We start from the raw sequence: 12,790 nt of genomic DNA, 5'->3' as shown, positions 1-12,790 counted from the left end.
CTTTCCCCAGTTGTGGTGGGAGCCAATCATTCAGCCTCCGTAGATCTTCATTTTGTTCTCCATACACTTACCCCTGAGCTCTGGATGAGGACACAACACTTGAAATGCTCTGAGATCATGAGCTCTTTCCCCACCTCCCACAGACTACCATGAAAGGTAAAGCATTGCTACAGTTTCAACAGAGTATTAGCTTCTTGTCCACACCCACATAGTTCTCTCCTTCTTCTCCCTCTCTCTCTCCCATTTATTTCTCATTTATTTCCCATTTACACACTCATATATACACATACATACCCAAAACTCGGACCATCTTCAACCAAAAATGAAGCTTGAGACTCAGGTTCTTTTCTCTGTGAGGCCTTTGCTGCTCCCCAAAGTGGTCCAGATGATTCATGTGCTCACTGAGCTGACATCCTCCCACCCCATACTGGTTATTATAGCCACTAGGATGTCACTTCCCTACTCAGCTACCTTCAGCAATTTCCCTTTATCCACTGAAATTAGGCCCAAAACTGCCAAGTCAGGCATTAAGGCTCTTCACTAACTATTCCTCAAGTGACCTTTTGCCTTTTTTCTATGTTGTTCTTTCAGCCCGGTTTGTATTCTACCTATCACTCCCTGTTGAATTTCTACCCAGCTTGCTGACCCTGACCACCCCCATAAAGCCATCGCAGACCCCCCTGACTGACTGCTGAGGGCTGCTGTCCTCTGAATCTCCAGGAGATGCACTTTACATTTCTCCTAATGACGTTTGTCATGTTCTGCCTCTCTTGATGGGTCTCTAACTACAGTCCTGTTCTCCTTTGTAAATTGTATGCTCAAGGTCATGGACTCTGTCTTACCCATCCTTGTATCTCCCATAAAAACTACCTCAGAGACTTTGCCATCATAGGTACTGTCTCTCTATTTCTTTAGTAAATTTGGGGCTGAAGAAGAAATAACGTGGGAACCTGGAAGAGTTGTGAGGTGCATTCACAAGATGGTTAATTCAAGTACCGGTGAAGAAGAGGAGTTCATTTAAGCCAATAAATATTACTGAGCTCACTATGGGCTAACCATCTATGTATGTGACTCTCATACTCACTTAAGAGAACATGACTAAATCAGCCCAAAATCCTGGAGGGATGGAGAAGAGAGAACCAGCCTCTGGTGTCATGTAACCAGACTGAGAGACTTTACGATCCCCTTGAAAGCATGGGCCAAAGGAAGGAGCTCTCTAGTGGGAAAGGTGAGGGGCAAGGACAAGGGGAAAACCCTATTATAGCCCACCAAGCTGAAGGAGGGGAAATCCAGCTGAGCATGACACACAGATATTCCCTAAGGATGGACCAATAGAGGAAAACGTAGCAAAAGAAAATGGTCCCTAACTTTTTCTTCAAGGTCATGCTAGATCAGTACTTCCCAATCTCTGATGTGATTATGAATCACCAGGGAATATGGTTCAAATGCAGATTCTGATTCCATAGACCTGGGGTGAGGCCTGAGTTTCTGCATTCCTAACAAGCTTCCCCAGGATGATTATGATGCTGGTCAGTGGATACAGTTTGAATGGCAAGGAGCTACAGAGCTTCAAAATGTTTGATCCCCATAATGCCTATGGCCTAGGCCTCAACACCCCAGGAGGTAAGGCTGAAGGGGGAATGTTTCCAACCCGGTCCCACCTGCCACTCATATTGTGTGCCTTACTCCTCATTCCTCATGGCCACACAAAAGCAGGCCTAAACCCTCAGCCTGGGCCCTAAAGGAGAAGCCAACAGTGGAGGGGGAAGGGGCAGGGACTGGAAGAATCTAGTCCCAAAATTTAATTACATAGAAATATTCCCTAATACACCAACACACAGAGCCTAGACCGGATGTCTCTATTTCCTCCCTACTTTTTGGTGTCCCACCAATACAGCTATTTAAGGGTGGGCTACATTTTTTGCAGCTCCCCAAGTCTTTGTACTTTTACTTTTTAATTAATTGTGTTGTTATGACCTTGCAGCTCCGGGTTTGTAAACAGGAGACAACAACTCTCAATAACCCCACACCAGGCCTGCGGTACTTTCTTCTCTCAGTGTCACGTGACCCAGATGAGAGGATACTTCCTGACAGTGCAGTCTGTTAGAACTTGGCAGAACCCGAGAATTTTGTCTAAAGTTGACCAGGGGAGACTCCCCATCAGCCAGGCGACTCATCAGATTCCTGAAGCTTTGGGAAAAGCACTGAAAATTGTATGAGTTCAGCTCCTCTCTGGCATTCACCTGGCCTCCCCCATCAATCATGACCAGGAGCTGGGCCTTCTCTGGGGCCTCCAGAAGTTAGAGAGTAAAAAAGTGATGTTTAAATTCCACTCCCTGCTGACTACACTCCAGAGCAAACCAGAGGGTTGCTGCCTTAATCGAGGGTCCTAGGGCCTGGCATCCAAAAGATTTTGCAGCCTAAAGAGCTTTTCCCTGTTTGGAATCATCCTTCGAGGTCCCCACAAGGAATCTGAGTCCTGCCACAGGGAAGGTCATGCCCAGAAAAGGCAGGAGTTCAGAAGCACAGGTGATCAATAAGAGAAGGTCACCCATCCCTGCTTTTGATCATGTGTGGCTGGGCTTCAAAACTAGAAGGTGGAGCTGCCCACGGATCGGCCACTTCTTGGAGAATGCACCCCTTCCATCAGCCTCCCACTGCTGCTTCCCAGACTCTGTTCACCGATGGCCCATTTCCATTTTCTCAAGGGAAGCAAGCACAGCAGAGTCTCTGGGGAGGAGATTAGCAGCAGGTATGGGGTGGGAGAAGGCCCAGAGCTCCCTACACCCACTGCGGTTCGGTGCACAGCCGTCTACGCAAACTGAACACCTTCACAATGGGGTGCGGTGCCCTGATTCAGCAACACCTTTATTCAGTCCAGCTTCTACAGTCAGCCATGGGCTTGATCACCAAACCCTCTATAAGCCCCACCACCAGGCCCTCCTTCTAGTCAATCGGTTGTAGATTAAAGCACCAAAGGCAGGCACATGGTCTCCTAACGACTCTCCCCTCCCTTTACAAAGGGAGGTCACCAGAAGATGAAATAGAAAGATTCAGCTGCTACAACTCTCTTCTCCTTAACTTCCACGCTTCCATGTGACACACACACATATACACACACGCACACACAGTTTTCCATCCTATCCTATCTTGATATCCCAGCCAACACTATTAAAGTTGGCCTTCCTTTGGGGTGTCTCTTCTATCACCCTCTCTGCCAGGCTACCAACCTGGACCTTTGAATATTGGGAGAAAACCATGGAATATCTCAAATGGGCTTCTGGCTGGGGCCCTGGGGGGCCTGTGAGGACCTCCAGCATGAAGAAGAGTTTTCTCCAGTCACCCTGGTCCCCACACCCCCCGTCTGAATAAAACCTGTATTTTTCATTAAGTTGGGAAACGAAGCCTAATTAAAGCCAAGGAAGAATCCCCATGGGGAGTGACACTGACCCCCGCGCGGCCCCTTACCATTGCACGTGGGGTAGCTGTCTGTCCAGGCCGGCTGCTGGTGGAGGAGGTTGTTGCTGGGATTGAGATTCATTACACCACTTCCTTCCAGAATCATGATCTGTAAGGGGATCAAACAGGCCGTTCAGCCAGTGCCTCTTGGACAAACGTCATTTGAGAGTATAGATCATAGAGTGAATTTAGGAAGGAAGAAAGAATTTGGTCCTTCCATCCATTGCCTGCGAAGCATGTTGCCACAGCCCTTTCAGTAAAAGCAAAACTCACTGGCAATTAAAAATTTCCAGGTTCGATTTTCATATGCATGAGGCAAGTTTTTACAGCCACCCATTCACAAATGAATAATCTCTGATCGGGAATGAAACGGGAGGAAAATGTAATACTTGCTCACTGGGCGAGTCTGGCGAGCAGCCAATTTTTTTTTTTTTTTTTTTTTTTTGACAAAAGTGAAAATGCCAAAGAGGTTTTTATTTAAAGTAAAATTTCAATCAGTGAAAACCCAAACGGGTAGCAGAACAGACCCGGCACCTGTGCAGGAACTCTGACCTGAAATCAGACATTTACAAGTCCCGACACATCTGAGCAGCCTACACCTGGGCATCCAGTAAATTTCCTCAGCACAAATATCTGCCACGGGATGGGCTCATCTTGGAGGACCTCAGCCATATTTGACCTAGAGTTTTTCAAGTATTTGGCTCCGTGATAAATCAGTTGGCTTCTGGGACAAGACACTGCCCCTTCCCTTCTTTCCTGGTAAAAATTCAGCCCCACATTCCCTCTCCTTTTAGAGACCTGGAGAATTCCGCAGGCTTCAAAGCTGATCTGAAGCTGACTTTCTCAGTCTGAGGGCTCATTTTCTCAGTAAAGGACCCCAGGAGAAGAGGCTTTCTTCCATGAGCCTGTTTGGGTTTTTTAAACCATGTAAAAATTTTACGCTTTAGAAATATTCACCTCAGTCGTCCAGCATCTACAATGTTCCTACCCTCATGGCAGGCGCCCTCCACCTTTCAGACTCAAAGCCCCAGAAGTGTGCTCAATCATCCAAAGGATGAACAGCTTGTTTCCAGAGGATGATTGAGCATTACCCAGGGCCTCGAAGGGTAACCTGCTCTTTCTAAATGTTCCGGTAGGGAGAAGAGTCTAGCTTTAGAGTAGCAGATCATGGAAATGTTTCTGCCTGTATGGGGGAAATCTTGCATCTTCACGAGTCACCAACCTCCCCCAGCTGGAAACTGCCCAGCCTGACTGGTTCCATCCCTCAAAACCCTTTCCTCTAATTTAGCTAGTGCTCCTCTGGTTCTGTGTAGGGCTTGAGAGGGGAGAAGAGGCGTCTGGAAAAGGCCTAAAAGTTCATTCATGTATTCATTTATTCAACAGATATTTATCAGCCTTGCAATGGGCTGGGCACAGTTTTAGGGACGAGGGATAGAGCAGTGATTAAGAGTTGAACTAGGCTAAACAGGAACATTTATCATGATTATTGACATCATCATCCTGGTTGTTTGGCAAATAATTAGGCCTAAGTAGAAGGTAGGACAAGGAAAGATGGGGTGGGGATAATGAACACTGTAACAGACCACAGGGTGGGGAGACGGCAGAGCTGGATTCTACGTGGTGGTGCCATAGAGATGAGTTTCGAAGTCAGGAAGAGCGGGGGTTTATCCCACGCTCTCACACTTACCTGCTAAAGTTGGTACTAAGTCGAACAGAAGTCATTAACCTCTCTGAACCCCAGTTTCCTCTTATGCAAAATACAGGTCATCATACGTACCATGCGTATTGGTTGGAGCTTAAACGAGTTTCTATACCTTGGGCACTTGGCACAAAGTAGGACATGACCGCATGGCAGGTGTTATGAGGAGGAAGGGTGCTGCATCTCTGCATAACCCAAACCAGAAGCAACCTTGGGCCTCAGTTTCCCCACGCAAAAATTTAAAGAAGGTGAATTGCTTCTTAAGTTCATTTCCAGAAATCTCTGTGATTCTCACTCTCAGAGAAAACCAACCCAAGTCAAGCCTTCTTCGCCTTCACAGGAACTGGGCCTTTTCCCATCGAGCTTTCTACAGCAATTGCCCTAAGCTAAGAAATCAAATGGGGGACTCCAAGGTACAAGAAAACTTGCAGGTCCCCAGAGGGGTGGCTGGGGGAGGGAGGAGGCATGGCACCGGCTCCTGTTTGCTCAAGGCCGGGCTTGTTCCTTGCCAGCATTTGCTCAACTACAAGCAGTAGACAGGTTACTGTTTAACCCTGAAGGGGCTGCAGCTCAGAGCCCAGCCCATCTGCCCTCCAGGCTGTGGGTAAGGGTGGGGTGGGCAGCGGAGGCTTCCCTGAAATTCTTTCACAAGGGTTTGCCCGCAGGGCTGTTTCAAAGTGGCCATTTCAGTGGAAGCCAGACCTGCCAGGGCCAACGAGGACCCACCTCCTCAGCCGGCTGGCTCAGACCTCCTGCTCACCACTTCCCGAAAAACTGGAAGGCAGGGTGGTGTGAGGACTGAACGCCTGGCTTTGAAGTCAGGGAGAGGTGGGCTCAGATCCTAGTTCTCCTGCCCACCGTGGGTGACCTTGAGCAAGTTCAAGTCTGTCTAGCCTAAATCTTTCTGATCCTCACTTTGCCGCCCTGTAAAATGGGAACAACCCAGACGCAGAGGGCTGTGGGCATCAGATAAGCTTGTGCATGCAGAGAGCCGAGTGGGTACTAAGGAAGAATTCAATAAATGTCGCATGACCGTGTGGGCCAGTTTTCCTCTTATGACCGAATGCCCACCAGCCCCTTTCCTCCGGGCAGACATCATTTCTCAGCACGAGGCGCCCAGAACTCTCAACCCACAGAGAAGCCCTGAGGACGACAAGGTCACAGCTGCCCGGTTGCCACCCGGCCCCCCAGGAGGCTGAGCGTGCTCCCTGACGGCACCCCCTTTCCAAGGGAAAGCAGCTGGCAGGGTGAGGGCCCTTTTTTACAGGGCACAGTGAATGCTTACCGCCCATAAAAGAGTTTATGTGGCTTATTCGTTAGTGAGTCAGAGTTCGCCGAGGTCACCCGGGCTTGTGAGGAAAGAAGATCAGTATTTTCAAGCCAGCTTGGGGCTGCAGGGACAGCGCCCTTAGGGTGGGCACCGAAGGCCCCCCACCTCGGGCCCAGCATGGCGGAAGGCCTTTCACCAAGTCCTACTCCCCTCGGAGGCCCAGCTCTTCAGGTGTAAAATGAGGACATTTGCCCCCCAGCAGCCTCACAGGACTGTTGAAAAGATCAAATGAGATAATGGATAATAAATGTGCCTTGCGAATTGTTTAAAAAAAAAAAAGCATTATTATAACCAACTCACCCACACTCCCATATATGAATATAAACTTTCTATGGTACATGGTGATTACTTTATGGGGTATAAAAAGCAACACTTTTCATTAAAAAGTAAGGGAATTATTTAATACTGCTCTTTAAGTTTTCTACTTTACCTTCAGCGTAGCTTTTATTATTTTCTTTCAAAAGAATAATGTATCAAGTGTGGGAGGTAGAGACTTTGGAATCTCTGAGGCCTGGGTTGGAATCCAGGCTCCCCAACCTTCAGCCACGTGACCTGGAGTATGTTACCCTTTCCCAGCTCAATGCCTTCACTGATTTCAAAGGGGAAGTCGGGGAAAGTGGATGTCCTCCAAGCCCAAGGGCTGTTTGGAAGGGTAAATAATATCATGGATTTAAAGGTCCCTAGTCCAATGCTAGAACACATGCCCTCGTTTAAAATCAGTTTCTTTTCCTTTCTTTAAACATCAGTTCTCAGGGTGTTTCTCTAACACATTTTACTTCTTCCAAGATTGGAAGAAGTAAATTCAGAGCCTAAGTAAGAATGGTTCCACCCTTCGAGCCAAAAGCAAGCTGGGAAAAGGTTCTATTTGGTCTCATCTCCAGCTCGAGGGAGAATTCTAGGGGTGAAAAGCAGTTTCTCAACCTCAGCTGACCGGCATCTTGGTCCAGGATGGTTCTCTGTTGCGGAGCTGACTCGTGCATTGCAGTATGCTTAGCTGCGTCACTGGCCTCTAGTCACTAGATTCTAGCAGCACTCACCCACCACCCCCTGAGAATGTCCCCTGGAGCCAAATCACCCCCAGTTGTGAACACCGGTCAAATTAGAGCCTGTGGAGGTGACAGCTCAGGCTTTGATCTTGCTGGTGTGGTGGCCTTGGACTGTTTTCTATCCTTTCTGAGCTGCTATATCCTCTTCCAGGAAACAGCCATGGCATTAGTGTCACCACCTAGGCTTGCTGGAGGACTGACTGAGATAAGGGACTGCAAGGTCCCCAGCACAGTGCCTGGTCATGCCGGGTAATTGCCTCCTAGGTGGAAATTTAAGAAAATGCACTGAGTATCAGGCTCACCTTTGTCTATTCCCGCATGGTATGTATTCTGGGAACACAGCATAAATTGCTACTTGGGCTATTAAAAACTGCACACCAAAAAAAAAGGTAAATCTTAATTCAAACCGAAAGAGTGAAATGCAATGTGGGTGATGCAGCGTTTTTCCATCTGCATTCTCTTATCCACCCTTCGTGTATACAAACAATCGGAGGAAACTTCTTGCCCCGTGTGATTGTCTTGACTTCCACATTCGCCCAAGACATCACCCTTTGCACGGCAGTTCTAAAACTGACCCTTTGGGCGACATAAGTCTGGAGCCACGCGTGGGACCCAGTCGACTACAGTAGACGGTACCTCATGCCAGCCTTCTGGCTAGGACCTATTCCACCTTAGGCAGCAATTCCCTGGCAAACAATGGGCCACTAAGGTTTGACCAGTCCGAACCCATTTTGGCAGAGAGACGGCACTGTGCTGTGCTGGGGGTGGCCACAGACACTCTTTACTCCCCTACTTTGTTAAGTGGCAGTTCGGGGTTAAACACAAGTTCCCACAAAGCCCTAAGTTGCTAGGGTCTCAGACCACTTCTGGGCCACCCACGCATAAAGACGATCTACCACCTCTGTACCCGCTCTACCAGACCTTCATCAAAGGCTAAATTCCCTTCGAGCACCAGCTTGACCACCACGCACAAGGAGGACCAATGGATCGGGGTGGAGGCCATCAGAGCACTTGGCCTGACCCTAAAGTTTAAGAGTCTCACATTTTAGCTGCTGCTCAGTGGCACAAATGGGAATGCATGAGAAAGAGCCTCACTAACATCTGGGTTGAAAGGGCATACTCAAGGCGTGAGGAGCTTCAAACCCAGCCCGGTGCTGCTGCATTTCTGGAGGGCAGCTCTTACAGTGACTCACATGGTGAGGGTTGAAATCTTGATTCTGCCCCTTGGCAGGCTGTGTTGACCTTGGGGAAGTACCATCCTCTCTAAAGTCTCAATTTCCCCCTATGACAGAAAGTGGGGGAAATAGAGTTGAAGTGCGGATTAAATGAGAATGTTTAACGTGTAAGAATGTAAAGTTTTCACACATTATCTCATACATGGCAAGTACCCAGGAAATGTTAGCAGTTATCATGGGGTCTGCCCAGGGATGTCTCTCTAAACTGTGCTGGTTGGCTTGGGCAACATTCTTGGGGTCGGGTTAGACCCTTCAGAGGCAGGATGGTGTAATGGTGGGGAGTTCCAGGCTCTGGAGTCAGATGGCCATGGTTCAATCCCTGGCTTTGCCAGTTTACTAATGGGGCAAGCTTGGACAAGTGATTCAACGTCTCTTGAAGGTCTCAGTTTCCTCATTGATAGAATGGTATGAAAAGTGTTGATAGATGATATGAAAAGGGTTGTTGAAAGACAAAATGAGATGATACCTGTAGAGTGCTTGGAAAAGCGCTTGACACATATTAAATACTTGGTAAATTTTAGCTGGTTTTTATAATCATTATTATCATTTTTTTTTTTTTTTTTTTACTTTCTTTGGGGTTTATTTATTTATTTATTTATTTATTTATTTATGGCTGTGTTGGGTCTTCGTTTCTGTGCGAGGGCTTTCTCTAGTTGCGGCGAGCGGGTGTCACTCTTCATCGCGGTGCGCGGGCCTCTCACTATCGCGGCCTCTGTTGTTGCGGAGCACAAGCTCCAGACACGCAGGCTCAGTAGTTGTGGCTCACGGGCCCAGCTGCTCCGCGGCATGTGGGATCTTCCCAGACCAGGGCTCGAACCCGCGTCCCCTGCATTGGCAGGCAGATTCTCAACCACTGCGCCACCAGGGAAGCCCAGCTGGTTTTTATAATCATTATTATTATTATTTTTTTTTTACTTTCTTTGGGGTTTATTTATTTATTTATTTATTTATTTATGGCTGTGTTGGGTCTTCGTTTCTGTGCGAGGGCTTTCTCTAGTTGCGGCAAGCAGGGGCCACTCTTCATCGCGGTGCGCAGGCCTCTCACTATCGCGGCCTCTCTTGTTGCGGAGCACAGGCTCCAGACGCGCAGGCTCAGCAATTGTGGCTCACGGGCCCAGCTGCTCCGCGGCACGTGAGATCTTCCCAGACCAGGGCTCGAACCCGCGTCCCCTGCATTGGCAGGCAGATTCCCAACCACTGCGCCACCAGGGAAGCCCTATTATCATTTCTTTATTGTGTTGTGGCTATTATTTTGTTATCTCCAAGGAGGAAATTGAAGGTTAAGTTCACTTCAAGCAAGGCTTCTAACTTCCACCATTTACATAATATTCAGCAATCCCAGCTGGCTGGCACAATCTAGCCTAGGGCTGGACTCGTGCCTCCCCACTCCCCATCCTGGGCTGCTGGGTGGACGCCCCGTTAGGCTGAGCTATGGACAGCATCTCTCAGCCCCTGCTCACAGAAGCCGTGCTCCGCCCCTCTGGGCATGCATCCTTCTTGCTCCCCTTCGTCCCACCAGACACACGCTGCCTGAGGCTGCCAGGAGCAGTGGAAGGGCACACCTCTGCAGGCCTTGGGTTACCACCCGGCATTGTGCTCTCACACACCATGGCTGGTTTGCAGGTGCACAGGAGAGCAGCACATCCAAAGTGGGAGCTCCTGGCAGAGAATGGCCAGAGGGTCTCTCTATCCTACAGGGTCCCTTAGCACATGAACTGCTCATTTACTGGAAGAAGGGGGTCTGGGATTTGAGCTCATAGGGACAGAAAAATGAGGGGAAGGAGGCACCACTGGGACTTTGACAAGGGACCAGAGCATGCACTCCAGAACCCAGGAGGCTCTGCCCAGTCTCGGGACTCCTACCGAGGCCAAGAACTGCTCCACTGGTCTCTCTTCTTAAACACACAGAGAGAACCTGCCAGCAGAGACAAACGCAGCCCAGCTTGGGCTCACTTATCTGGAGCAAGGTGTGTCTTTTGCTCTGTGGTAAGGTTACTGAGACCTAGGACAAAATGCTGTAAAAATGAAAAATAAAAAAATAATAGTAACCATACTATAGTAGCTAGGGTTTATTGAACATTTAAAATGTGCTGGCTCTGTGCTAATAGTTTTAAATACATTATCTCAGTCAATATTCACAATTACTCTGTAAGGCATTATGTCATTTAACAGACGGTTTATCCGAGGCTCAGAGAGGTTGGATAACTTGTTCAAGCTCACACAGTTTCGAAAGAATTGAAGCTAGAAGAGAATTCAAACTCCAAGTGTCTAGCAACAAACCCTGGGAACTTTCTGCTGAGAAGGGGGTGCCTTGCCAGAGAAGAAAGATGCCTTCAACTCATCCTCACCCCCATCCCCATTCCATACATACTCACAGCATTCTCCCTCTGCCATCTGGGGCCTCACACCTTTACCAGGTTTCTCCAAGATTACAAAATTCTCTGGTTCATTCAATCATGCAGTGACCTTGATTGAAACCCTTTTCCTTTTTGCCAGAGCAACCTGAAGCCATCACTCTTCTCACTATATTCAAGAGTTCTTTTTAGAATGAAAGGGTAGAAATCTGTCTTCATTCTGTCATACCTACGATATACTCAGGTAGGAATATTTAGGGTATGAAAGCTGGGCCAGTTTTACTCTTTTAGCCATTAATTACAGATTTATACACCTATATATTTATATACACATACATATATATTTACATGCATATATATACATGAGTATATTTGCACACATATATAATATAAACTCTCCTTTTATGACTCAATAAAGTTATTTTTATTTTATATTTTGGAAATAAACTGGTCCATAATTCTTTGTGTTTCATCTGAATTAGCTCTCAGTCCAGAAAGTAGGGTTTGCTCTTTCTGGGAGGGTAAAGATACACTGGGAGCCACCAGGACCACAGAGCAGACCATAAGCAGGGCTTTGCCTGTATTCCCTGTTCCCAGCCCCAGGGGACTGGGAGTCAAAGCCATGGTCTGCCTTCTTCCCAGCTCCTTGATACATTCAACCACAACATCCCCAAATGGCCTCAGACCTGGCTGCCTTGTGTGGCTATTTTTACTCCTCAGGCCCGAGGAGCAATTAGACATTGTAAATAATTACTTTTGCAATGACAGTAATATCCAAACCATTCTCGGTCCTTAATCAAAGTTACCAGCAGGTGAATTCACAGCATTTGCCTGAAGGATGTTGCAACAGATTACTGACTTCCTGTTTCAATATGACTGTCATTTCAAGAGAACTACTCCCAACGAGGAGAAAAGAAAATTCAAGTACATGTGAAATCTAACTGAATGTAATACAGACAATAATTTGTGTTTTCCAAATGAAATAAAATGTGAATCAAGCTTGGGGAATGTATTTGATCCTCTCGGGATTACATCACAGGTAATTTCATACCCTCATAATGTGTTTTGAAACAGACATTTCATGTTCCCAGGGGCAACATCAGAAGCATTATTCCTGGGCTTTCAAGCGTTTACATGAGCAATGATGCCATATTGGGAGGCCAAGAGTTGATCCATTATAGATACACTTTACTGACTGTGAGCCATTTGGAAATATACATATTAGGCTGATCTTTATCAGTCTTGGTGCCAGATCCAGACAAGATGCAGATACTGACAGTGGACAGGCCCCAAAGTTGATCAAAAAACAAGATTACCTTTCATGACCCCAGGAGCCTTTATCAATCTCATTCAGATATGACAAACTAAGAAAAATAGGGCAAGCTTTGAAGCATAAAAGGTCACAGAGTCTTTTGAGACCTCAAGAGAAACTAGGGTTTTCTCCTCTTCAAAATGCATACCAGGTTTTGCACGTATTTTGTGGGCCCCAGGCCCTCTAAAGACCATCCACTGACCCCTGAAGATCTAGGGACACCATGGATCTTTAAAAAAAAAAAAATCTCTCTTGCACTCATGTTGGATTGAAATGTAAAGAAAACTTTGCAGTGGAGTTAGGGTTGGGAGACAAGTGTACTCTGACCTCTGAGAGAAGGCCTGAGAGATTCTAT

The 12,790-nt window shown here is 47.3% G+C and overlaps 1 protein-coding gene across 1 annotated transcript in view; it reads right to left on the bottom strand.

Annotated features, from left to right (window-relative positions):
• Positions 1 to 12,790, bottom strand: part of EHF (ETS homologous factor) — a 38,435-nt gene that overhangs the window by 13,172 nt on the left and 12,473 nt on the right. Inside the window, exon 2 of the mRNA XM_068555137.1 lies at positions 3,469 to 3,568. Coding sequence (XP_068411238.1) covers positions 3,469 to 3,565 — 97 coding nt within the window. The 5' untranslated portion in view covers positions 3,566 to 3,568. The remainder of the gene's footprint in view (positions 1 to 3,468; positions 3,569 to 12,790) is intronic.

Source organism: Eschrichtius robustus, chromosome 11 (genome assembly GCF_028021215.1).
Source record: "Eschrichtius robustus isolate mEscRob2 chromosome 11, mEscRob2.pri, whole genome shotgun sequence".
NCBI classification, from domain to species: domain Eukaryota; kingdom Metazoa; phylum Chordata; class Mammalia; order Artiodactyla; family Eschrichtiidae; genus Eschrichtius; species Eschrichtius robustus.
The sequence above is the reverse complement of the archived record's forward strand: the minus strand, read 5'-3'. Positions and strand labels throughout refer to the sequence as shown.